The 25,631-nt window shown below is 40.8% G+C and overlaps 3 protein-coding genes across 5 annotated transcripts in view; 2 read left to right on the forward strand and 1 right to left on the reverse strand.

Annotated features, from left to right (window-relative positions):
• LOC115266033 (uncharacterized) overlaps positions 1–25,631 on the forward strand; it is a 521,849-nt gene that overhangs the window by 234,890 nt on the left and 261,328 nt on the right. The window lies entirely within an intron of this gene.
• On the reverse strand, positions 2,723–3,875 carry LOC109424041 (tubulin alpha-4 chain; the record flags this gene model as incomplete). Its single annotated transcript, XM_062859761.1, is given in 3 exon segments — positions 2,723–2,928; positions 2,996–3,657; positions 3,716–3,875. Coding segments are annotated over 3 exon segments (871 nt in total), but the record flags the coding sequence as incomplete, so codon positions are not given.
• LOC115253785 (exocyst complex component 4) overlaps positions 4,364–25,631 on the forward strand; it is a 28,862-nt gene continuing 7,594 nt past the window's right edge. The window contains exons 1-6 of one of the 3 annotated variants that reach the window (XM_029871853.2): positions 4,364–4,570; positions 17,294–18,023; positions 18,081–18,214; positions 18,372–19,156; positions 19,219–19,421; positions 19,488–19,686. In XM_029871853.2, coding sequence (XP_029727713.2) covers positions 4,517–4,570; positions 17,294–18,023; positions 18,081–18,214; positions 18,372–19,156; positions 19,219–19,421; positions 19,488–19,686 — 2,105 coding nt within the window. In that variant the 5' untranslated portion in view covers positions 4,364–4,516. Of the gene's footprint in view, positions 4,571–16,788; positions 17,135–17,293; positions 18,024–18,080; positions 18,215–18,371; positions 19,157–19,218; positions 19,422–19,487; positions 19,687–25,631 lie in introns of those variants that run through there. The other 2 variants (XM_062859758.1, XM_062859760.1) reach the window with 2 other exon arrangements.

Here is a 25,631-nt window from a genome sequence, read left to right on the forward strand (position 1 = left end):
TAATGTGTACAGCATAATTTTAGTTGAGCTATAATTACTATTATAAAGCAACAATTCAGCATGCATGCTTGATTGCGGCTGGCGATTGTTAGTTGGGATTCCCTGGAGGAATCCCGGAAGGATTCCCTAGAGGAATCCCGGAAGGATTCCCTGGAGGAATCCCGGAAGGATCCCCTGGAGGAATCCCGGAAGGATTCCTGGTGGAATCCCAAAAGGATTCCTGGTGGAATCCCGGAAGGATTCCTGCTGGAATCCCGGAAGGATTCCTGCTGGAATCCCGGAAGGATTCCTGCTGGAATCCCGGAAGGATTCCTGCTGGAAACTTGGAAGGATTTCTGCTGGAAACTTGGAAGGATTCCTGCTGGAATCTTGGAAGGATTCCTGCTGGAATCTGTATTAACCAGTCATTTCGGTTTCGGAGGGATTAAGAAACACGTTGTGTGCTGTGCACGGTCTATAGACTTCTGTCTTTATAGTTTATTTATGCTTTTACAACTGTTTCTACTCTCTCGCTCTCTTAAGTCTAGATATCACTTTAGGGTGACTGCCTACCCAACTAACAATTGCAAGTCACAAACAAGCAAGCTTTCTGAATTGTTGCTTAATAATGGTAATGATAGCTGAACTAAAATAATGCTCTACACATTACTGTTTAAATGATTTTTCAATTGAGAAAATAGTCAATGTTCGACTTTCTTCATCGGTATCAACAATGATTAATTAAAACACTTTTCAAAAGTTTAACAACAAATTTATTCGACAAGCATTGATTCCTTAACAAAAAAGTTTAACAAAACATTTGTCTGCATCTTATTAACACAGAGAACAGACATCCAGGCTAGAACAAATTTCAATCAGAAAGTTGTGTAAGGATTTGAATCTTCACTTGAGTAATGTTGCAAACCAATATACGATGACACCACTAACGCCGCCAAACACCATATTGCCACAGTCAGTGGTGAATTGAAACATTTCAAGTGGTGAATTTAATTAGTATGAGAAATTAACCGATTGCAGCGCCACGGTATTGCCACTTGTGTTGCCGATTTCAAATGGCCGTTAAATTCCTTACACAGTTTCGGAACTGGACTTGGATGTCTGTTCTCTGTGTTATTAAGCTGATGTATCGATAAGCATATGCTCCTGAACAATGTGCTTTTCACTTGTCAAATAAACGCTTTCAGCCCGTCATAGTTTGACTAGGAACTTTGTTCGGATTAAGGGATAAATCATGGCTAAAACTGTTTAGACAACCAAGTTATTAAAGAACCAACATATTAAACAAATCACATAAAATAAAACAGAATAGAATTATGTAGTTTAACATTGAGTGCCAAGATACGTAATCAACGTAAAAATGAGGCTTTTATTTATTATTATTAGTCTGTAACAAGATATCGTGTACCTTAATTATTATATGTTTTATCTTCCGCAGCAGTTCGATTGTACGAGATGCTTGGATCGATGCATTTGACATTTCAGTGCTGTCGTGTTTACTGAATATTGTTCCCACAGTCACCTAAATAACCAAACGGCATTCAGAAATCGACACATTTCAAATATCCCTAAACATTCTTATGCACTATTTATTGAAATCAAGATTCCAAGACAAAAGCATGAATAAAAAAAATTGCTTAACGAATCTTCGACTGAGCATGAGTAGATTACCTGAACAGATGCTGTGAATGCACCATGTCCAAGACCATACCGCACCACATATTGTCATACATTTTTAGAGATCGATATTTAATAATAAAAATAAAAACATATTCATATCGCAATTAGTTCGTCTGGAAACAATATCTTCAATAAGGACCAACTCTTTTTGGCCGCATTCGATACAAGTTTTCTCATCGTGCGATAAAAATACTGACAGCGAAATCCGAATGGAAAACACGTGTTATGGGCTGAACAGCTGTTGAGTATAAGGCGCTGTTCAGTTGATTACCACGAGCTGTGCTAATTCACCACTGCTGAACACAAGTTCAGGAGTGATCATTATTGAGTCATGGGAAGATTATGTTTTACTTTGGGTGCTGCATCTCACCATCTCTAGGATGGCACAGATAGGAAGGCATGCGGCTGGTAATCTACAGGTCTCGAGTTCTAATCCGGATTTAGGTAATTTTATATGTAATTCTTATTTCATAATATGTGTTCTCAACATGAGAGCAAATAATTACTCTCGTGAGAGTTCAACATTTTTGCATTTTATTTATTTTCAGTCATTTTTGCCAAAGCTTAATAACAACTTTCTTGTCATTTGTAAAACGCTTTGAACAACAAAAAATTAAGTTGGTGCACAACATGATGCTTTATAACTTCTCCAAATTTGTGTGAACAAAACCCGAACATAGGTTGTACGTGAAAATAATTCAAATGTTATTCAACATTATGCTGAATTAATTCGTCATAATGATGCATGTTAGATGAGTGATTGTTAGTTGGGTACATTATCGGTTTATATATATTCGATAGGATCTTTGATCACAACAGAATCTTGGAAGGATTCCTGTTGGAATCTTGGAAGGATTCCTGCTGGAATCTTGGAAGGATTCCTGCTGGAATCTTGGAAGGATTCCTGCTGGAATCTTGGAAGGATTCCTGCTGGAATCTTGGAAGGATTCCTGCTAGAATCTCGGAAGGATTCCTGGTGAAATCTCGGAAGGATTCCTGGTGAAATCCTAGATGTAAAATATAGAAATGTGTGTAATGGACTTACTTGAATGATTCCGCTTCTCGACCGGCACTACCGGAGCGAACGACGCCAGCGGAAAGTGGATGCGCGGGTATGGCACGAGATTGGTCTGGAACTCGTTCATGTCCACATTCAGTGCACCGCCGAACCGCAGCGAGGCCGTTATGCTTGACACGACCTGACTGATCAACCGATTCAGATTGGTATACTCCGGACGCTCGACGTTCAACCTGTGAGGACAAGATTGTTAGACTCCATGAGATTGTTCGATCCTTTGGTTCACGTCTCGAAACTTACTTCGTGTTACAGATGTCGTAGATGGCCTGGTTGTCCACCAGGAAGGTACAGTCCGTGTGGTCCATCGACATGTGCGTGGTCAGCACGGAGTTGTACGGCTCAACCACGCTGGTGCAGATGTGTGGAGACGGGTAAATGGCCACCTCCAGCTTGCACTTCTTGGAAAAGTTATCGGCCAGCTTTTGCGCCAGCAGGGACGTGAACCCCGAACCGGTTCCACCGCCAAACGAATGGAACATGAAGAACCCTTGAAGGCTGTTGGCCTCTTCGGCCATCCGTCTGATAACATCCATGGTATCAGTCACCAGTTGCTTCCCTATGTGGAAGTGACCCCGAGCAAAATTGTTCGCCGCGTCCTCCTTGCCACTGATCAGATTATCCGGATGGAACAGGCTTCGGAACGCACCGGTCTTCACCTGATCGATTACCGTAGGTTCCGTGTCGACCAAAACGGCTCGCGGGACATAGCTATCCGCTACAGTTCGCTGGAAGAACGTGCTGCAGAAGCTGTTACCGTCGTCGGTGCAGTTCGGTTCCTGCTCCTGCAGTTTGCCATCCTGGCCGATCTGGTGCTCCAGGCAATAGAGTTCCCAAGTGGAATTTCCCAACTGGATTCCGGCTTGGCCGATGTGAACGGAAATGGTTTCGCGGTTGCTGAAGCTCTGAAAACGGGGATGATCAATGGTTTTGGGAATGGATTGGCAAGGCCTGACGACTTACCATTATTGAAGTTTTCTTTTTTGTAAGTTCGAAACTTTTTGAAACAACTTGAGATTTGGAAAAGAGTTTCCGGAAAATTCTTTTTTTTTTTCGATACGTCTGCTTCACTTGAAAATTTTGAAAAGAATGACGGAAAATTTCTCCCCGTTTGCAAGGCTGCTATGATTAAGCTTCCACATTTTATGCTGGCCGTCCTTCTACCACGTTCCACGTGGAATTGGCCCTACATGAGCATCATGCACATGAGAGCACATGAGCAGCACTTTTTTATGTCGAAATTTTTGTCAAACTAACATGGGTTTTCCAATGAAGGTATTTTTGAAAAATCTTCCGATAGAACAACACATGGCTACGTATGATTCAGTTTGGTAGGGACAGCAAATATAATAAATAAAAATCTTTGGGGACAGTTTCGAGGTCAATTTCAGGTTCAAAGGTTTCATAAAACACGGCATGATGATAAGAACAAAGCTGCGAAAATAGCAGTTAATTTGATATGTTGATATTTTTACCCCCAGCCACGTGGTCGCGCACCGGGCACGCGCGCGCTATTTAATTTTTCAGTGACGGGTACGTGTACCCGAAGAAGAACCGAAGACGCGTGCGATCAAACAAAAACAACCGATCCGAGCTGCAGGCAGAGTGCAGACGACGGACGACGACGACATAAGCAAATAAGTTCATACGCGTAAGCGAGACGCCGACGACGGTGGAGACAGCAGCAGCGCAAAGAGAAAAGAAAATAATTAGATTCAAGTGCTCTTCGCTGGCGCTGGTTGGTCCGCAAAAGGTTTTTCTTTCATGGATTCTCCGCCCGTGAAACCTCCCAGAGCTGTGAAATATGGCAAAGAAACGGTAAATAATCGTGCTAAATCGTTCGAAAAGTGGTGTGAAATGTGGGTGAGCCTGCAGGGCATCGGTGCAGCTAGTTGGTTTGCTGGAAAATTACGTGATCGCTGTGAAATTGGTGTTTATTTTTGTGGGTGGTCCTGTTTTCTTCGGAAGGAGATATTTTTGCGTGATGAATAAGAAGATCCCGTACGAGGAAAACGGTGTGAAGAAGAACGTCATAATGATGGGCTAACCTCGCGTGCAATGGGTTCTGTAGCAGTGCTGCCGGTTTTGTGGGTTGAGTGTTCTAAATCTTTATATAAGTAATTTTTACGTTTTTCGATTGTGCCTTCACAATTTTAGGAAGGTGTGAAGTGTTATGGTCTTATCGACGGATTATTTATATCCAATGGAATCTTAAGTAAAGGTAGGTACGCGTACTCGTACTTCTTCAGTGTAGCCGCAGCCGGGTGTCTGGCTTCGACTCGGAGTATCGTACATTCAGGCAAATAACCCATTATGAAATTTCGTATAACTTATGCCATAACCAAAAGTAAGATTATCATAAGTAGAATGATTTTAGATAGTAAATTAAACTGGAATTCACATTTCAATTATGTTATACGCAAAATTACAAAAGCGTTGTGGATAGTTAAAATAAACTTTCGGTAATAAATAGGGTCTGCGCTTACCTATATCTCGAGCTATATGTAATTCATTTGAGATACACGGGTATCGTAAGACCCAGCATCACATATTCTGCATGGGTGTGGTGGCCAAAATCAAAAGACAGAAACTACAAAGATTGGCTACCGTGTCTACTATTGGTGTAATGCGAAGCAAATGCACTAGATGCTTGACTAGATGACATTTTCAATCTTCTTTCATTACATAAATATGTTCAACTAGGAGCCGAAAAGCCGTATTACGGATTAAGCGTCTTCTATGATTGTGACATCAAAAGACATTTTAGTATTTCGAAAGAATTTCAAATCAATCCATTACTTACAGTCAATAATGACTGAAGAGAAGTGCAGTTACCGTGCCACTTGGAATAAAGGAGAACCGCAAATTCGTCGTCTTCGAGCCAAACAATATCGAATGCTTTCTCTATGTCAAGTACACAGTGGAATAACTTTCAGATTTATTGGAACGAATCTGAAATTCGTTACCCGTAAATGTTGATGAGTAGTCGAATTTCCTTGGCGAAATCCGAACTGCTCATTGGCGAAAATGAAATTTTCATCAATGTGAATTGGGTTTTTAAATTAAGAAAAATGTATTGATTTTTTGATTTTATACGAAAGAGCACCTTTTTCTGAATCACTATGATTTTTTTCAGATTTTTATAACTTTATTTTAGTACCTTAAATCGATTTCGAAGAGATTTTCCGAAATCACCTTTTGACAGCTGGGCAACTGCTTGACAGCTCCGCCCAGTACAAAATGCGACGAGGGGTGATTCGACAAATCGCTCCCATACAAACTTCAAATTGATTTTTAAATAGGTTCCCGGGCACCAAAATTCATGAAAATTTGGATTTCGGCTCAGTTTGACATGCAGATTCAGAATATAGAATTATCTTAACACCGCTAAAGAAGCCAATTATCTTTCTATTTAAGTTTTTCAAAAAGTTTACTGATAGATGGCAGTAAACTAATTGGACGATAACTAGCAGCTTCGGCAGGATTTTTATCAGGCTTCAAAATTGGAACAACTAATTTTTCCATTTTTCAGGAAAGTATGCCAACTGATACATTTGTTAAATATATTAATCAAAAATAATAAGCAACTCCCTGAAAGTTTTTTTGATGAGAATATAGAAAATTCAGTAATCACCCAAAGCTTTCATATTCTTAAACTTTCTGATAATAGATTTCCAAATCAGTGCTTAATTAGTTGTCGAAAATGTTCTCATAATTAAGAATGTTTTCGAATTCGCGAGCATTCTGATGTTCTATTGGACTTGTCACTAGTGAGACCTATACTGAAATTATGCGCACTTACAAAACTGTTTGGCAAGTTTTTGTGCTGTTTTAAGATTAGTAAAAAATAATTTAGTTTTCCTCTTTCAGCGCGGGAATACGCTTCTGAGGCTTTTTTAAAATTTTGTCAATTTCCAAAACGTCTTAGAGTCGGCGTTTTAATTGAGAAACTTTATTTGCATTTTATTCTCAATTCTGTGAAATGAATTTTAATTTATTTCCTTCTGAAGTTCTTTAAAACCCATATATGTTTAGATGCGGCATCAGCTAGAAAAGTGTGCTGCAATGATCATTTAGATCACGCAGATCGCAAGAAATATCTTGGCCTATCTCGATGCGTGGAAAATTTAGACAAGGAATCGCTCAAGAAATTATAAAGCGTCGCTTTATTCCGGATCTTTTATATATTCGTTTATACGGAGCTGAAACGAATCGTCAAATCAAATGGGGCTCGCTGTGTTACATTTCTTGACCATTCCGGTCACGGAAAAATAATGCAATGAACGAAAATTACTTGACCAATTTCGTTTGAAGTGCATACCTCGCATAAGACCGTACGCTGGGATAGCAACAGATTCCTCCTGGAGTTCCTTCTGGGATTTTCTCAGGAACTCTTTCTAAGGTCCTTTCAGGAATAGGACATACCGATTAAGTATTAGATTTGAAGTAATGAGCTGAATTTTTGTATGGTGAGAAGGTCAATTCGCCGTTTCTGCAATGAAATGGTGCAAAAAGCGTGGGTATTATGATTCCTTGCCTAATTCTATGCTGTTTGAGCAAAACATTGGGCAACAGTGTTGTTGTTTTCTCAATTTCTTGCAACATAAACAACATAGTTATCCAAAGTTTTGCTCAAGCAGCATCAAATTAGGCAAGGAATCATAATACCCACGCTTTTTGCACCATTTCTTTGCAGATACGGAGAATTGCCCGAATAAAACGGTATCATACATCAATTTAACAGTGTATCATTTTCTGATCATACGTGTTATCGTGAACTGGATGATAAACACATGATACGACAAATCATATTAATTATAGCAGTTACCATTATCGATGTTTTAATGATAGACTGAATGGGTTGTTAAGTATCGTTACCATTCAAAAATGCCATTTTTCTCGAACAAATATTTTGTGTAATTATACATATTATGATTACTTTATCATCGGAATTATGATACAACGAATAATAAAAACAAAACGGAAATATTTCATCAAATCTGTTTTGCCGACTGAAAAAAGCACACCCCTGTGGGCATTTGTCGAGCACTGTCAAATTTGTCTACGATTATGTGAATGATTGTTCAGTTTCTTGTTTTTTTTATTAAGTATTTTGTTAAACCGGGAATCGAACTGTTGTGATTTCGGATATTGCTTCCACTACTCCTTGCGCGGTGCTTATTCACTACTCCAAACCGGATCAGTGCTCGCGGTTGCTTCAAATGTATAGATGTTCTTCGCCTGGAGAAGCGGTTAGGAAAGATTTGGAATTACAGAAGTGTGTGATACGAGAATCCTCTAGTGTAATAAGGAACCTTTGGAATTTAGTGCCCGGTATCAACAACCGATCGACCTTTGACCAAAAGCTCGACTTTTGCATGCTGGGCTGCCCCAGGTGAGTGCTGGTGAGTTTTCAAGAGAATTTTTAAAGGAATTTGCAATTAACAGTCCTGAACGGCTGCTGCTGGCGCGCAGAAACAAAATTGATGAAGCAGAAATTTGCTACAAAGTGATATTCGTTAGAACCCAGAAGTGGGAATTTCAGCAACTAAGTTACACAGATGGATTTATTTTACCAATTCCAAGACGATTGCAATGGTTAAACATCGTAAAAGCTCGTCAAGAGTGCTTTTGTTTGCCGATCGTGCAAAAAACGTATTATTAAAAATGATTAATACACTATTGGACGTATCATTATCATAAGTAATATGATATCTGAAAAATATTGAATAATGCCAATTTGCCAACCTCAATAATCCAATGTTTGAACTATTACAACATTTATAATAATCATTCCACGAACAAATATCTTATGATATGAACTATTCCATTGATCGTATTTTTCTATGCGGGTGACCTTCTCACCATACAAAAATTCAGCTCATTACTTCAAATCTAGTACTACACCGAACGTGCCCCATTCTCAAGGGAATTCTACAAGAGCTTCTTCCAGCATTCCTCAAAAAACTTCTTCGGGATTGCTTCGAGAATTCCTTCCGGGATTCCTCCAAAAACCTCTTCCGGCATTCCTCCAGGAACTGCTTCCGGGATTCCTTTGGCAGCTACCTCAGGGATTCCTCCGTGATTTTTTTCTGGGTTTCTGTCAGGAATTGCTTCTGAAATTTCTTCAGGAATTCCTCCGTGGCGTGGATTTCTTCGGGAACTTATTCCGGGATTGCTTTTGGAATACTTTCTGGGATTCCTCTTGAAACTTATTCCATGAAGATCTTCTGGAATTCTTTCAGAAACTTCCTGAAGACTTCTTCAGGAACTTCTTCCAGGATTCAAATTGGAACGTTTCAGGTTTCCTCCAAGAGTTCCGTTTGGCATTCCAGCATATCCTTCAGCAATTCCTCTGGAAATTCATTCTGAATCGAAAATCCTCCTGGAGTTTTTAGGGAGTATTTTGAGAAATTTATTTTGCAGTGTTTATTTTGGAGTTTCTCATTAAGCTCCTACTGGATTTTCCTGAGGAAATAATCCAGTAAGTTTTCCTCAGAAGCTATCGTAATTCCTGGAGCATTCTCGAAATTCCATGAGAAATTTCTTTAAGGTTGAAGGATTCGTCATTAATATTATCGTCATCATTGAAATTTCGAAAGCAGTTTTCTCGTGCACAACACAAATATTCTTTATGAAAATGTATTCACTGCATTCCATTTTCCATCTGAAACGCAGTGAATACATTTTCATAACGAACATTTGTGTTTTGAACGAGAAAACTGCTTTTTGAATTTCAATGATTACGATGATATCAATGACGAATCCTTCAACCTTAAGTCCCAGAAAGTATCTCAAAAGGAATTCTGGAAGAAGTTCCTTAGATGGAACCTGTTAGGAATTTCAAAAGAAACTCCTGGAAGGACCCCAGAGGGAACTTGAGATGGACCCCAAGAATCTCCCATATAGCTCCCTGAGGAATTGGAGGAGGAAATCCTAGAAAATAATTTTAGAGGACCCACGGAAGGCATTCCTGGAAGAATCTCAGGAATAAATTGCTAGAGTAATCTAGGAAGGAGTTATACTCAGTGCTGGAAAACCGTGATTAAAATCGAATCAGAAGACACAAAAAATGCCATCGCATCGCTATCCACCCGAATAAAAAATACAGTAGAAAAACCGAACGTTATATTGTAACAGTACTATTTAGAACCATATTTTTACAATAGACACCACTGAAAAAATAAAAATACAAAAACAATAAGATGTAATGTAGGACACCATACCGTGAATTGTAAATAAGATTTTTACAATATATTATACAGGTTGTTAAGTATCGTAACAATATAAAAAAATATTTTTCTCCATATATATTTTTTTGCAAAACCATACATTTTATTGTTAATGAATTGTTCAAAATACTGATACGTGGGTTTAAATATACCGTACATTGTATGGTACATGAATGGTTTCAAACAATAAAATGTACCGTAAACAAATTGTTTTTAATTGTAATTTCACTACTGGTTATACACTTAATCAAATGGTTTTGGAATGGTTCTCTTTTGTTATGTTGAATAGACCATTCCCGTCTGACCTAACCCCCCTTTTTTATATTTTTCTTTGAAAGACAATGGCAATGACAATGACAATGATCATTGCCGTTTTTGAATTAATTTTAAATGTATTCCTGATTTTCATACATTTTTTTGAAAATTCGAAAAATCTCTCCAATTTGAAATTAAAATCACCGTGCGAAGTAGTGTGTACACCCCTGGGATGTGGAGATGGTTTTCAGTGTGGAGAATATGCTCTCAACCCTGCCGTCATTTTGGCATGTTGACATTTCGAAATGTCAAAAACTCCCATCACACCTGCCGGAGGATCAATAGCTGGAAGCTGCTGGAAGCAATTCAATAAGCCACCGTTTGAATAATATCCGTGGCCAGCGAAAAATACATCCTTGGAATGCCTGAAGGTACCCGGTCAGCCACAAAAACGGAATGATCGCATCTCCGCCAGCCCTCCACCGATCCCAGGTCCACTCAACTCCCGGTGCAAACGAGCTGAATCAGTTTTAAACCGATAGAAAACCGTCGGAAGTACAATCATCTCAGCCTCGCGGGCACCCTGACGGCATTCTACGTAATAACGGAGGTCCCAGGTCCTACCCCTGCTCCTCACTTCTAAATTCGATCAACCCCGTCATCTCCGGTGGCAATTCCTGAAGAAATCCCCGGTTAGAATTTTTGGAGGACTTTGTAGAGGAAAGTCTTGTAAGAATATTTAAAAAATAATTCCTGGAAGAATAGCCAACGAGTGGAGGAATCTCCAGCAAAAACTCAGGCGGCAAATCCTTTTGGGATTTTTTTGTGAAATTTTAAGTGGGTTTATCCCAGATTTCTTCTTATAACTTATTTTGAAATCCTCTACAGAATTTCTAGATGATTAACATGGGATAACAATGGGATTCCTGGAGGAATCTTTGAAGTAATTTCTGAAGGTTTCGCTGAAACATTCATGAATGAGCCCCTGAAAGAACAGAAATAAAATTTAAAAAAACGATCTCCTGGAAAAATCCAGGAATTCCTAGTAGATTTCTAGGTGGATCCTACAAAGTTTAAAGGGAAAGCGTCAGAAGGGAATCCGAAAGGAGCTCTATAAAGAATCTTGGAAGGAACTTCTGGAGGATTCCCTAAAGGAACTCCTGGATGAATATTCTGGAAGAATCCCGAAAAGAATTCCTTAAGGAATCACATAATTCCTTGAGGAACTCCGGAAACGATTTTTGGAGGGTCCATGGAAGAAATCCCTAAATGCATTTCGGAAGGAACTCCTGAAGAAACTTCTAAACCAATTCCCTGAAGCGACTTTTCGAGGAACTCCAGTAGAATTTCCTATAGAAATCCCAGAAGGAACTAATAGAGGGTATCTAGAAAAGACTCCTGGAAAAATCCGTAACAGATTCCTGGATGTATCCCAGAAGGACCTCCTGAAGGAATCACAGAAGGAGGAATTTCTTCTGAAGGTATTCCAGGTTGCGTCTTTAGAGGATCTCCAGATGGGGGTCCAGGAGGAATCCCGGAAGAATTCCTGAAAGTATCATGGATAGCATTCCTGGCGGATGATATATTTTTTGGAGGAATATCAAAAGAAATTCGTAAGTGAATCCCGACTATAATTACAATCTCGATTCTCAAGTATTTCTTCAAGAATCCTGAAAGAACTAATAGAAAAATTCAGAAAAGAATCCCAGAAACATCTCCAAGAGGGATTTTCGGACTCCTTGACCGATCCCTGAAGGAACTCCTGAAATAATTACAGAGAGACTTCAGGAGGCATCCCGGATAAGAATCCAGGACGAATTCTAGGAAATTTTTGCAAGAGTGTTGAAAGAAATACTGTATGGAATTCCAATTAGTAAAATCTCGAAACGAACACCTGAAGTAGTTTTGAAAAGAATAAGAGAAAGTCCGCCGGGAGGAAATCCTAAAGGAATCACAGAATGGACTCCAGTAGAAATTTCTGGAGGGACCTATGGAGGAAATCCAGGAAATGAAATTTCGAAAAGAATCCTTGAAAGTACTTTTAGAGACTTCGGAATTACCCCAACATCCTCAGTAACTAAATGTTTGTACCCGTTCTGAATAGCTCTCTCCGTGATATTAATAGATTTATTCAGGAATTATCATCTTATGGCCTTTCTTCACCTCGGCTTAACCAGTAAGCCAGGCTTACCCATATAGTAAAACCAAGGTGAAGAAATCGACCCTAAGCATTCTTCTTCAGCATTTTGCTGCGGACAAAATTGTCTTAGCTATGAATTTGTCATATGTACGAATTAGCATATAATGTATCCTATAGATCCACATAAATAAGTTCCGTTTAGGGAGATGGCAATCATAACTAGCAGCATCCATGGTCAACTTGAACCCAGTGTCATCACGAAAAACAGTCTTCGCATAACGAGACACACTAACGGTGCAGTCCAGAAGATCCGTGCCACATATGGATTGGGCTACGATTCATACACGGCTTCGCTGTTCGCGATTCGAACACGTAAATGCACCTGGCGGCCATCGTTGTCCACATAGTTGTCGTCCGCTCAGATTTTGCATGAAGTAGAATTCAACCTGTAGGAAAACACTTGATGAACGGTTTCAAAAACAAACTTGGCCAGGGCGGCTCCGCGGAATATCACTTACGGGTGGCTTAGTTCCAGTGTTCCATTGGGGGGATGTATTCGCGTGGTCTTATACGGTCTTATATCTAGCAGAGCGTAAACTTCCTGCTATCAAAAACTATTTAAATCGAGGATTGAAATCGAAAAAGTATGCCGGCCACATCTTCGGAACAGATTTTTTGTTTTTGTTGTCGTTTTGAGGGCGGACGGCAGCAGAGCAAAACAAATAATATAAACGTCAATTTTGACAGCCAGCTGATTGAAAATTCTCCGCATCTCTCCAAGCAAGCCATAGGAGAGAAAGGGGTTCAACGGGTTTTGTGGAAAAATATTTTAGAGGAGAGTATAGGGCTAAAGTGCTACTTCGCAGGTTTTTCATTGTTTTTCAATAGTTAGAGGCTTCAAAACATATGGGTTCTTTGGGAAAGTTTACTCAATAAATTGTCGGAAAGCCGTAGAGCACATAAAATTTTTTGACGGGAATGGTCTATTGTTTTACATTACATAAACCATATATTGTTATATTATCTTGCCATTTTCCTCCTGTTAATGGCATCTTAGGCTTATTAGATTTATTAGAATGCGCTTTGGGAATTCTCCAGAGCGTTTTGGATAACCCTTCATATATAGGATCGCCCACGTCTAAGTCTGAGTAGTCTCTGATTGCATTAACAGTTGAAGCTTAGGCTCCCATGCCCCACCAGCCAGATAACCGGGTTTTGCAAACTTAGCATTATTTGTGGCAACACTTTTAGCGGCATGATGGAACTATGCCGAGCGCGCTAAGTGTTATTAGACCACTAATGTAGTTGCATGAAGTGGGTGACGAGGTACATAAGTATCATTACAGCGTGCTTAACCGTTATTGCAATATTGAGGCACCAGTTTGACTAAAATTTGAAATACATAACAACTCATGAGATAACTGTCAATTTCGATTCAAATATAAGTTAGGTTAAAAATCGAACCCGCAGACGAACCTATATTAAAAGTCATTTCAGTGTTCAGTCCAGTCCATATGTTAAAGATGGCTCTACGTCAAGCTCTACGTCAAAGATAAAGTTTGTCAACCGCATTTGATTCGATTGTGGTCGAAGGCAAGTTCACATGAGAGAAGAGGAGAAAACTCCCCTAAATGCAAATACAGAAAGAATAGTGTTGAACTAGCCTCCTGTCACACGGCCATGTTTTTGAGGTCAGCATCAAAATCCAGGATCGGTTATTGACTGTGGCTGCATCATGTCAATAACAATTCTAAATTTTATGGAAACTTTATTCCCGTGACGAAGACGAGCTGATACTATTACGACTTCATTTTTAAATAAATAATTGCGAAATTAAAAATCATGTTTCGCTTAAACTAACGATTTTAAAAGGTAAAAAAAATTGGTTGTGAAAAAAAGTTTCGCCGCTTTTGATTTTTGCTCCTGGAATTATGTTGTTGCGCTATCATGGGGAACCAAGCCGCCGAGCCTCCGCTATTGTGTTCAACGAGGCGGCTGGAAGTGGGAACCAGAGATGTTGGCTCGTTATTTTCCTGTGGTGACAGGAGGCTGTGTTGAACTCATCTACTGATTTACGGTAATCTGACCTGCATCTTTCCGGGTTGGCCTACATTGCATTCGTATTTCTCTCATCGCACTCTACACACCTAGCCCGCCCTCGAGCCCGCCATATCTCTTGGACCCCTGCTTGGACCTGCAGTTCTCAGGACATCTGGTTTACCACTGATTTAAACATGTTATTGGCATTAACCCTTTGGAGCCGGAGGGGTCATATATGACCCCGGCGATGAAACCGAGCATAACAAACGTGTTCGACACCAGCGAGGTTGCGTCGACAGCGGCGAAAAAAATCGATTCCAAAAGGTTAAATAATAGATTGAGTTTAAATTAGGGCGAAAGTAACATGAGAGAGTTCTCTTCATCGACTCTCTCTTCTGCAAATTAAAGTGACAAGATGCAAATTCAATCGAACTTTTTTACACTTAGACGCTAGATTGCATCACAACCTAGCGATTTATGACCAAAAAGTGGAACCATACTTGCATCTTGTCACTTTAATTTTAAGAAGAGAGAGTCGATGAAGAGAACTCTCTCATGTTACTTTCGCCCTTATTTAAACTCAATCTAGAATTGATGTTTCAACTTATTCACTTTTTTCTCTTTCCTTTCCTTTGCATCAAAAAAGTCACAAACATCAACAAAACACCAGAAATAATTAAAAATTCACGGAGAAATAATGTTTCGGAAAAGTGAATGGTTCAAACGTAAGAAAAACAGTATAATATATTGTTACATAAAAATCCAATGTAAATGTATAGTATAACGAACCATTTCATTACAATACACTTTATTGTAGCTGGTACACTGTATGGTGCAGGAATGGTTTTCACCATACACCCTATGGTTAGTTTTTATCCGGGCACTGCGGAGCGAACTATTCGTGTGGCTGTGATTCGCGATCGTTCGATAGGGACACGAGCGAGAGGCTCGCATTATTCTGTACTGCGATGCTTTTGTGTTTCAGTGGTTCCCGCCATTTGTTTTTAATGAAATCAAATTTTGGTAAACTTTCTCGTTGATATGATTTATTGGGATGGTAGTTGTCCAATATAAAGCACTGTTTGCAGTTCAGAAGGAATTTCTCAGCCTATCTTGATGCATGGGAAATTCCTTGCCTGAATCGCTCAAAAAACCGGGTTTTCTTCGATCGCAGTACGCAGTAGCGAAGAAATGACAGTTCAAATGGCAGTCGCCGAAGAAAGTTTCTGACAGGAATCACTCAAGAAGTTTCTTGTGCGATTCCTTTAGAACTCGAAACTGCGCTTAATCATAAAACACCAAATTAATTATCTTCAGGGACAGAGAGAGGCAACGAACCAAGTGTGAGCCAATTGCAATCCTTCTGGCGAACCAACTGCGATCCGGCTCGTTTGACATTTGTTTTGTGTTGGTTCTTCGCTTCGACAAACCGTGAACCGCTCTCGCTTTCTGGGTTCGCGAGCACGAGTACAAAGTTTGTGTTCGATGTGAACCAAAAATCACGTCAAGCGCATGATTCTTTCCACCACTGGTGATACTAGAGGGATCTCGGAATTAATTTCTCGAGAAATTTCGAAAGGAATTAAAAAACAATCAGGAACTCCTGAAATAATCTCAGAAGGTATTCCTCAAGAAAATCTGGAAGGAATTCCCAGACGGGACCCCTTAAGGAATCTCAGAAGAAACTTCTGGAAAAACTTTGTGAAGGAATCCTTAAAACCCGGAAGAATGTCATCAAGAACTCCCTGGTACATAATCCCTCAAGAAACTTTTGCATGGAGGAGTCCTGGAACAATTTTGCTGAGGAACCGCGAAAGATTTATGGGATTCCTGTGGAATTCCAGTAGCATCTCTTGATGCAGGGGTGCCACGGTACCATCGTCCCGTCCCCAAGTCATAAATCAGCACACTTTTCCAAACACGCACACCCCACATTTTGAATTAATACAAACCACCCATGAAAAGCTGGCAAAATTCTTGTAAGTTCGAAATGGGGCTGTCCATTTATTACGTAAGGCAATTTTCCTGGTTTTTCGATACCCCCACCCCCCCTTGTAAGATTTTTTGTATGAAAGTCCAGAAATTTTTGTATGGCGCGTAAGATTTCTCAAACCCCCCCCCCCCTCCCCCCATGAACCCTTACGTAACTAATGGACGGCCCCAAAGCTGTTGAAATTTGCCCAAGAAACAACAAGGCCATGATACGTCAAAGACACAAAAATTGATTTGTATTTAAATTTGTCCGACCGAAATATAATATTGAACTGGAACCACTGTGCTCCATCATTGAGCCAACGTTGCGCACAAACAACAGTTATCGATGGATGATGATGATGATGCGAACAAAGGTTGAAAGAGAACTGGCAAAATATTGACAGTTTTGGAAAGGAAAAAGTTAGCGGTGGTTGCTCTACAGATTCCTCCAGGAAAAATCTCTAGTTTTTGCGAATTTTTCCATCTAATCTTGTTTTTAAACTACAAATTAATAAGTTTAAAGTAATACTCTATCTCTAGTGAGTGTGAGGAAAGTGTTTTTATGGAAGAAAAAGTTGTAGCGGCTTGAGAATCAAACAAAACAAGCCTCGGTGAAAGTGGTTAGATGCAGGTTTGAATGAATTTTTACGCCCATCGTCGTCTTGCCCTGTCTCGTCAATTCTTTTTGTTCAGATTGCACAATCTACAGGGGCGAATTCGTTTGCTGATTAGAATATAATGGTGAGATCTTTTTTTCTGTTTATCGCTTGCCTGGTAGATATGTTGGGTTCTATGAATCAGATGAGTTGGCGATATTTCGTCATGTCGACGATGACCTCATACTGTTTGGGTTCTTCGAGTGCATCACCCAGTCTAACAGAGTTTTTCATTCCCTTTTAGAGTGGTTGCGGGCTGCTGGTTTCGGTGATAAAAACCCTCGATGCCAGCGAGACAAACGAACAGCGGGAGCGCGAGAAGCTCAAGATCGAAAAGGAGTTCCGAAAGACCGATCAGCGGTTGAATGAACTTGTCTCGCGGAACGATGGAGACCTCACGAGGGTTATGCAGCTGTTCGGGAAGGTGTCTACTCAGGTTACAAGTTCCCGGGAGCGGATCCACGTGGTGAAAGAAAATCTCCAGACATGCAAACAGTTGCTCCGATGTCGCCGGGAAGAACTGAAAAAGCTCTACACCGATGCCGTTCAGCACAAGTACGTCCTGGAGATGCTGGACCAGGTCAACGAACTACGGAAGACTCCTCAGCAGTTGGCCGCTTTCATGGCCAAGAAACACTATCTGCATGCAACGAAACTCCTCATGTCGGCCGTCGAAGCGACCGAAGGTCCCCTTAAAGATGTCGAAGGGCTGCATGATCTACGGCAGGATTTCCAGAACAAGCGGCAACAACTGTACTCAAAACTACTGGATGAACTCTGTAGGCATTTATACGTCTCGAGCACGGCCGAAGTCTTACAGAATTTCCAACGACAAAGCTCCGGGAGGATGAGTAGCTCAGCTGCTGCCGCAGCTGGGGCTTCTCCTTTCCAGCGAAATGTCCTTCGGCGTTCGGCTGAAAGAATGGAAGCCAACACTAAGGCTAGGAAAGCACTGTTTGAGATCGCTCAGAATGGTTAGTCAGTATGGGTTGTACATCCAACGATTAGGTTTTACATTTAATGTATTTTAGGCTACCTCGACGTCGATAAGAGTGAAATCATCGAAGATACGGACCTCCTGGATCCAGACGTCAATACAACGTATTTCATAGGAATCATCATCGAGTGCTTTGCATTGCTTAATAAAGTGCCTGAATCGATAGAGGTATGTAACGTATGATCACACTTTTGATGTGTGTGCTTAATGCAAAATTAAGTAGTCGAGAAGTATTTTTCTGCATAAGCACTCCTCAAGCATAAACATAATAGGAATTTTTACCCACACAAAAAGATAAATGCCATTTTGGTTTCTTTCTCCACAGTCTATAAGAGTACAAATGCAAAGCGAGCTGCTGACGATCGTCACCAAATCCACGCATCACATCATGACACTGACCCAGCAGCAAAACCATAATCCATATCAGTACCAGCAGGTGGCCTCCCCACCCCCAGCAAACAGCGCCGAAGAACTTCCCGAACAAAATGTTCCCATTTTGGAACTACTAGAGCTGGTATTCAAGCAACTGAAACTGATCGCCAATGCTCACCAGTTAACACTGAAGAACTATCACAACGTGATGCACCGGTACAATCTAAACCAGGTCAAAGCGTACGACCTGATCGAGTACTGGGGCCAAGCGCAGGCCGTCCTCAAACTGGTCCTTACGGATTATCTGGACATTCAGAACGACAGCAGCGACGAGTTGATGCGGGCGCAGTTTACTGAGCAGACCACAAACATCAACACGTTCTTCAGCCGGCGAAAAGTTCAGGGCAAAAAGATGCTCTTCAAGTTTGATAAGTCTTCGCACACGGCGTCGCTGGAACCGGAAGCCAGTGCCAAGGAGCACCGGCGAAACCCATCGAATGTTTCAAACAGCTTGGCCAATAAGGAAGACGCGTTGAACCAGTCTGGGTTGAACGGGCAGAACCTGCTGAACACAAGTTTCAATAAGCATCATTTGCCCGCAACTCCGGGTGGAGCGGATCGTAAGAAGCGGGAACGAGCTCTGGTGTGCACTCCGGACGCCGGCTTGGTTCGACAGATTTATCTTCCGATGATGGGTTACATTCACGAGATTGAAGGATTCATGAAGTGTAAATCTGGGTAAGAAATATGTCATGAAATATGCCGCATGTCTTCAAAAACACAATTCGTTTCTATTCTAGTCAATCGTGTAGTCTAAACACTTTCCTCGATAACTATGTTAAGGATGCATACCTGGCTCGAGGTCATAACCGCAATCTTCAGCTGACCATTGAGTCCCTTTCGAAAACTCAAGACGCGTGGCGGTCGATAATTACACCGGAGGAAATGAAACGCTTGGGACTGACCCGGCCACTGCTGCAGAACACTGTGCTAGTGGAGAATCGTGCGTTTCCTTATTTCTGATCGTACCGATAGATAACCAAAATTTACACTCTTCTTTCGATTTTAGGAATCTCCGAAACCAAACGGCTCATCCAGGATCTGCCGACCTACTCGGACGAGTTGCTGAAGATGGTTTGTTCGTTGTTGAAAACGTATCGGGAAACTTGTCAGGCGGCCTACCGGGGTATCGTTCAACCGGAAACGGAAGACAAACGGATCTACAGTGTGGCGTGGCTGAAGGATGACGATATTTCTCGATTCCTCAAGTAAGTACAGCGCATTTTTGAAATTTTTAATCAAAGTGTTCCCGCTCCACGGAGATCCAATTGTTAGGCCACCAACCATGCACGAATTATATACCGCAGGCATCTATTGATGAAGACCTGCAGCCGTTGTGTGTTCTCCACTGATACACACCAGGTTTCACTGGCGTATAGCGGCACAGATTTCACGTTCGAGTTAAAAATTCGGATTTTGGTGCGTCGACTGATCTGGTTGTTTTTCCATAAATTTCTTAAACTCGCAAAAGCAGCCTTCGCCTTCTTGATCCGTGCACCTATGTCGATCTTGGTGCCGACATCGGACGCCATATTTGGTTACCAAGATAGAGTCAGGTGGGGCAAAAGTTCGACCCTAGTTGAAAATTCAACTTTTTTCAAAAAATCAAAGCAGGTAAAAATAAATGAATACCGTGTGGTGATTCTACCATCCATGAGCTAAAATTTTACTGAACAAAGTAACGCCAAATGTCTTACCAATTTTAAGTTACAACACTTTTTGTATGTGTGTGTCTTATTCGAACTCTTGCCCCACCACTGGGGCAAAAGTTCGAATCTAGTGTTTGTGGAATTTCGCTAACCGTAGCACACTACGGAATACACTTTAAAGTTCGATCTGGATTTTACCCAAATCAGGGTTGAATTTAATACACCAAAAATTAGTAGTTTTCCGCCAAATCCAGATAAAACAACATTTATTTTCAACTTTGATCCAATTTTCTTACTTATACCATCATTATTAGAGACCCAGACAACCAGAAATCGCATAAGGATGTACGCTGTACATCGTATAAAGTTCTATTTTTACTCACTATCGCATACATATACGGCTGAGGGACAATTTTCATCGCATATGATGTTATTTTTTTAACTTATTGCGATGTACAGTGACCCCACACCGATGAATCACCTTAATTTTTGTACACTATTTATGAATCATCATGTTGATCAAATGATGGATCAAAAATGATCCATAAACTGTGGTCATTTTTGCCGATTCATAAATTGTGGAGTCACTGTATCTGGTAAAATCATATAAGAGTGCAAACTAACTTTTATGGTGTATAACTACATCGTAGTAGACGATATTCTGATGTTTTATTGCGACGAACTTTACTTATTCGCAAAAGAGTTCGAGTGAACTCGCAAAGTGTCGATTGAATTCGCATAAATGCGCACTGCGATGATTATACGACTTCACTTGGTACTTTTTTATTATGTCAGTTAAACTCGCATTGGTGTACAAACTAAATCGCATAGGAGTAAAAATAAACTCGTTCAAATGTGCATGCAAACTCGCATAAGCTAGAATCGTTAACGTTGGTATATTGCGATGTGATATGTGATAACAATGAAAGAGATGCTGTTTGAGTGCCAAAACGCTACAAGAAAGTTAACAGTCATCATTATGGTTACAAAACTACCCAAGTAACCACGAGGCACTATAATCCACCTGGAAGCGAATATAATGCTGTTAGGAAGCTGACATGCTTTATATTGGCCGCTTAATAGCCCTGTGTGCCAAAAGTGGCGAAATATAGTGCTAATGGTTACTAGGGTAGTTACAAAGTCATCATTTTTGTTTTGTTGACCTGATAGATAACCATTGGTAGTGCTAGCAAGAAAGGGATAGTGATAACTGTGCGGGGCTTCGTCATTATGAGCTCCAGATAGCCTGTCGAACACGTACATCACAGGGGAACCAAGTGCATTCCAACAAACACGAAGGTGAGTTAGAATGTCATGACAATTAATCAGTGTGTTTCATAAGTGGTGTTTGGTGTTAAGTGTGAAGTGTGGCTCGAAAATCCAAAGGTTCTTAGTTCGATACTGGGGTGACAAGAATTGTTTTTTTTTCGAATATTATTAAGTCGCATAAGATGGTATATTACGTCGCAATAGTGCACACCGTGCATCGCATAAGATGTCGCCTGAAGTCATATAGCGTTAATATTTTTCCGTCAATTCACGTATAGCGCCTCCACTTTTGCACGCATGAGGCACTTTTACTGCATCTTATGCGATGTAACTTTACCGCATAAAAGTACGTATAACATGAACATAAACTTCATTATACGTACAAATTGGTTGTCTGGGGATCATATGTACATTTTGCACAATTTTAGGTTTTTACCTAAAGTTGCGATATGACTCGAACTTTTGCCCCACTATGTGTAAACTATGATTCCCAAATCTTTTTTGCAAAAAGTTATACATGCTAAAGCATCTTCAAAATATACCTAGTTACGCCCCAAAATAAAATATCGAATTCGATTTCATTACAATTTCATTTCATGCGTTGGAAGGACCATGGCATGTTACAATTTTTTCGAAACCAACATTTTGTCATAACTTTCCGAAATATTGATCAATCTCCATAATTTTTGGAGTGAAAGACTCTTTTTCTTAAAGGCTTCGAACAACCTTTACACCCGAAAGAAATAATTTGAATTGAGCTCAAAAACTTAAAAAGAAACTCTTGCCCCACTTTACTCTATTGGAAGCTTTTAACATTCTCCACTGATTGCCCAGCTAACGTAAAACTGGAAGGGTTGACCGTGTTTACATCGAACGATTTGGTCTTGTTGACGTTGATGCCGCTGAGGAGCGATTGGCAAGATCATCGAGCTTGCTCTGCATATCAGAGCGCCGTTGAGCTAGGAGAGCAACGTCATCAGCCAATTCGAAGTCATTTAGGTGTTCCATGGTAATGGACTGCCACAGCAATCCACGATTTGGTTCACGGCGTTCAGGTCAATCGCACCTACCAGGATCTCGTCGATTACGATGAGGAACAGTAGCGGTGATAGGATACATCCTTGCCTCACTCCAGCAACGACCCGGACGGGATCGGACAAGACACCGTTGTGCAGTACTCTGCACGAAAATGCCCTGTACTGTGCTTCAATGAGGCCGATGATTTTCTCAGGGACACCCTTGCGCCTGAGGGCTTACCACATGTTTCCATGATTGAGACGGTCGAAAGCTGTTTCGTAATCAATGAACAGGTATAGAGACTCCTCGAATTTATTGATTTGCTCCAGAATGACACGGAGCGTGACAATATGGTCCACACAGGATCGTCCGGCAGGGAATCCTGCTTGCTGTCGCCGGAGAGTTGCGTCAATCGTCTCCTGTATCCGGTTAAGGATCACTTTGCAGAGGACCTCGAGAACGATACACAGTAACATGATGGCCCGTCAATTATCGCATACAGTCAAGTCACCCTTTTTGGGTACCTTTACTAAGACGCCTTGTATCCAGTCGGCCGGAAATGTCGCGGTTTCCCATATGTTGCAGAATAATTGATGCAGTAGTTGTGCGGATACTACGGGGTCAGCTTTGAGCATCTCAGCTGATCTGCGATCGACCCCTGGGGCCCTGTTCGATTTCATGCTACAGATGGCTGTTTTTATCTCCTGCACTGATGGAGCTTCGGTGTTGACACGGGTAATGCGTCGAACCCTTGGCGGATCATGCTGAGGTGTTGATGGATGGCGTGACCAACACTTGAAAAAGGCACTTCATTTTCGGCGGCGGCGTGAAACGGCGTGGCCATAGTCTATAATTTTTTGTTAATTCCGTTAATCAATGTCAGTGTTTTATTTTTTAGTAACTCATCATGTTGAAGATGCAATGACATGTTTACAGTTACGGTTTAGCTATATATTTTTTACTTTCACATTTTTTTATTGTTTTTAAATAATTGTTATGGTGAATCATCTATCAGCTGCGCAAAAATTAATCCAGAATGGCCTCCTAAAGAAATTGCCGGTGGAACTTCTAGAGGATTTTCCGCATAAACTTTCAAAAAAATTCCCGGAGGAACTCGTACAGGCATTCCCGTAGGTACACTTAGAGGAATTCCCGGATGAACTCTTAAACGAATTTCCAAAAAACATCCTAATGGATCGTTTGGATAAACTCCTGGAAGAATTCCGAAAACAAATTTTAGAAGAACTCTTAGAGAAATTGCCGGATGAACTTTCAGTGGAATTCACGGAAGAACTCATAGCTAAATTTTCGGAGGAAACTCTGGTCATTCCTTGTGCAACTCTCAGAAATACTTTTAGAGCAACTAGTTAATAAATTGCCGGAGGAGCTTTCGGAGGAATTTTCAGAGGTACTCCTAGAGAAATTGCCGAAGAAATTCGGACTGGAATTCAAGGAAGAACTCGTACAAAAATTAGCAGAGGTATTCCTAGATGAGTTCCCGGACGAACTCTTAAAAGAATTCTCGGAAGAATTCCTTGAGGGATTCCCGAAGAAATTCGTAAAGAAATTCCCTGAGAAACTCATAGAGGAGGTCGTAGAGGAACTCGTAGAGGAGTTTCCGGAGGTACTCCTAAAAATTCCCGGATGAATTCCCACAAAAATTCATGAGAGAAGTTGTAGAGAAATTCTCGATGGAACTCCTAGAAGAATTCCCAGGAAATTCATGAAGAAATTCCCGGAAGAATTCCTAGAGAAACTCCCGGATGAACTCATAAAGGGATCCCCGGAAGAACTTCCAGAGAAATTCCCCAAGATACTTTTAAAGAAATTGCTGGAAGAACTCCTAGAGGAGTATTTGAGGAAACTCCTGGATGTATTCCCGGAAGATATCTTGAAGGAACTCCTCAGAAGAGTTCTCGGAGGAACTCCTAAAGGAATTACTGAAGGAACTTTACAAGAATTTCCGGAAGAACTTCTAGAAGAACTTCCGGGGAATTCTTAAAGGAATTCTCGGAGGAAAATTCGGCATACCCAGTGTAACTGCTGGATGAAACTTATAGAGCAACTCGTAGTGAACTTACCTGGGGAACTTAACTTCTTCCCGGTGAAACTCGTAAAGGTGTTCCCGAAGATGTTCGAATTCCCAGAAGTACTTCCAGACGAATTCCCGGAAGAACTTCTAGAGACAGTCACGGTGAAACTCTTTGTGTAATTCCCGAATAAAAAATCGGTAAGGAATCCCCGAAGGAACTCGTGGAGGAATTATTGGAGGAATTCCTGGAGGAAATGCTAGAGAAATTCTCTCAGGAACTTCTAGAACATTCCGGAGAAACCTCTGGAAGAATTTCTGGAAGAAATTTTAAAGAAACATCTGGAAGAATTCCAGGAGGAACTGCTACAGAAATTACAGGAAGGACTCTCTGAAGAATTCCCGGAAGAACTTCTAGAGGAATTACCGGAGTAAACTTCTGGTATTACCAGTGCAATTTCTATGAACTCTTAAAGGAATTCCCGTAGAAATTCGTAAAGAAATGCCCGGATGAACTCGTTGATGAACTCTCCTCGAGTTCATCATCGGGGGTGCTCCTTGAGGAATTCTCAGGAAGAACTTCTAGAGGAATTGCCGGAGGATCTTCTAAAAGAATACCCGGAGTAACTTTTAGAGGAATTTCTAGAGGAAGTACTAGAAAAGGTCCCAGTGAAACTTCTGTAGCAATGCCCGGAGAAACTCCTAGGGGATGTCTCGGAGGAAGCTCTCGGAATTCCAGAAGAACCTTTTAGAGTTCCAGGAGGAACTCCTAGCGCAATTCTTGGCGAAACTGCTGGAAGAATCCTCAAAAGAGTTGCTGGAGAAATTTTGACTCTTCTGGAGATGAACACGCCAAAAACATGTTTTTTAGAATCTTAAATTGCTATTCACATACGTGCCAAATGAGCATTTACTTTTCGAACCTTCCGTAATCCATATGAATAAAATTGGGAAAATTGAGTAAATGCTCACAAAAGCTTGAGTCACCTACGGATCATGTTCAGTTAAGTGAACACATTCACATGTTTTTTTTTATTCCGTGTTGGGTATTAGCATCACTGCGACCATTGTTTTGATCTATTGTGACATATTCCCCATTTTTGTTTAGCTTTGTCTGGATAACGTACCACTATTGGGAGTGGTCGTCATCACATAAAGCATTTCCCCAGCACGGTACTACACATTGGAT

The sequence above is a fragment of the Aedes albopictus genome, chromosome 3, assembly GCF_035046485.1.
Source record: "Aedes albopictus strain Foshan chromosome 3, AalbF5, whole genome shotgun sequence".
In the NCBI taxonomy this organism is placed as follows: Eukaryota; Metazoa; Arthropoda; class Insecta; order Diptera; family Culicidae; genus Aedes; species Aedes albopictus.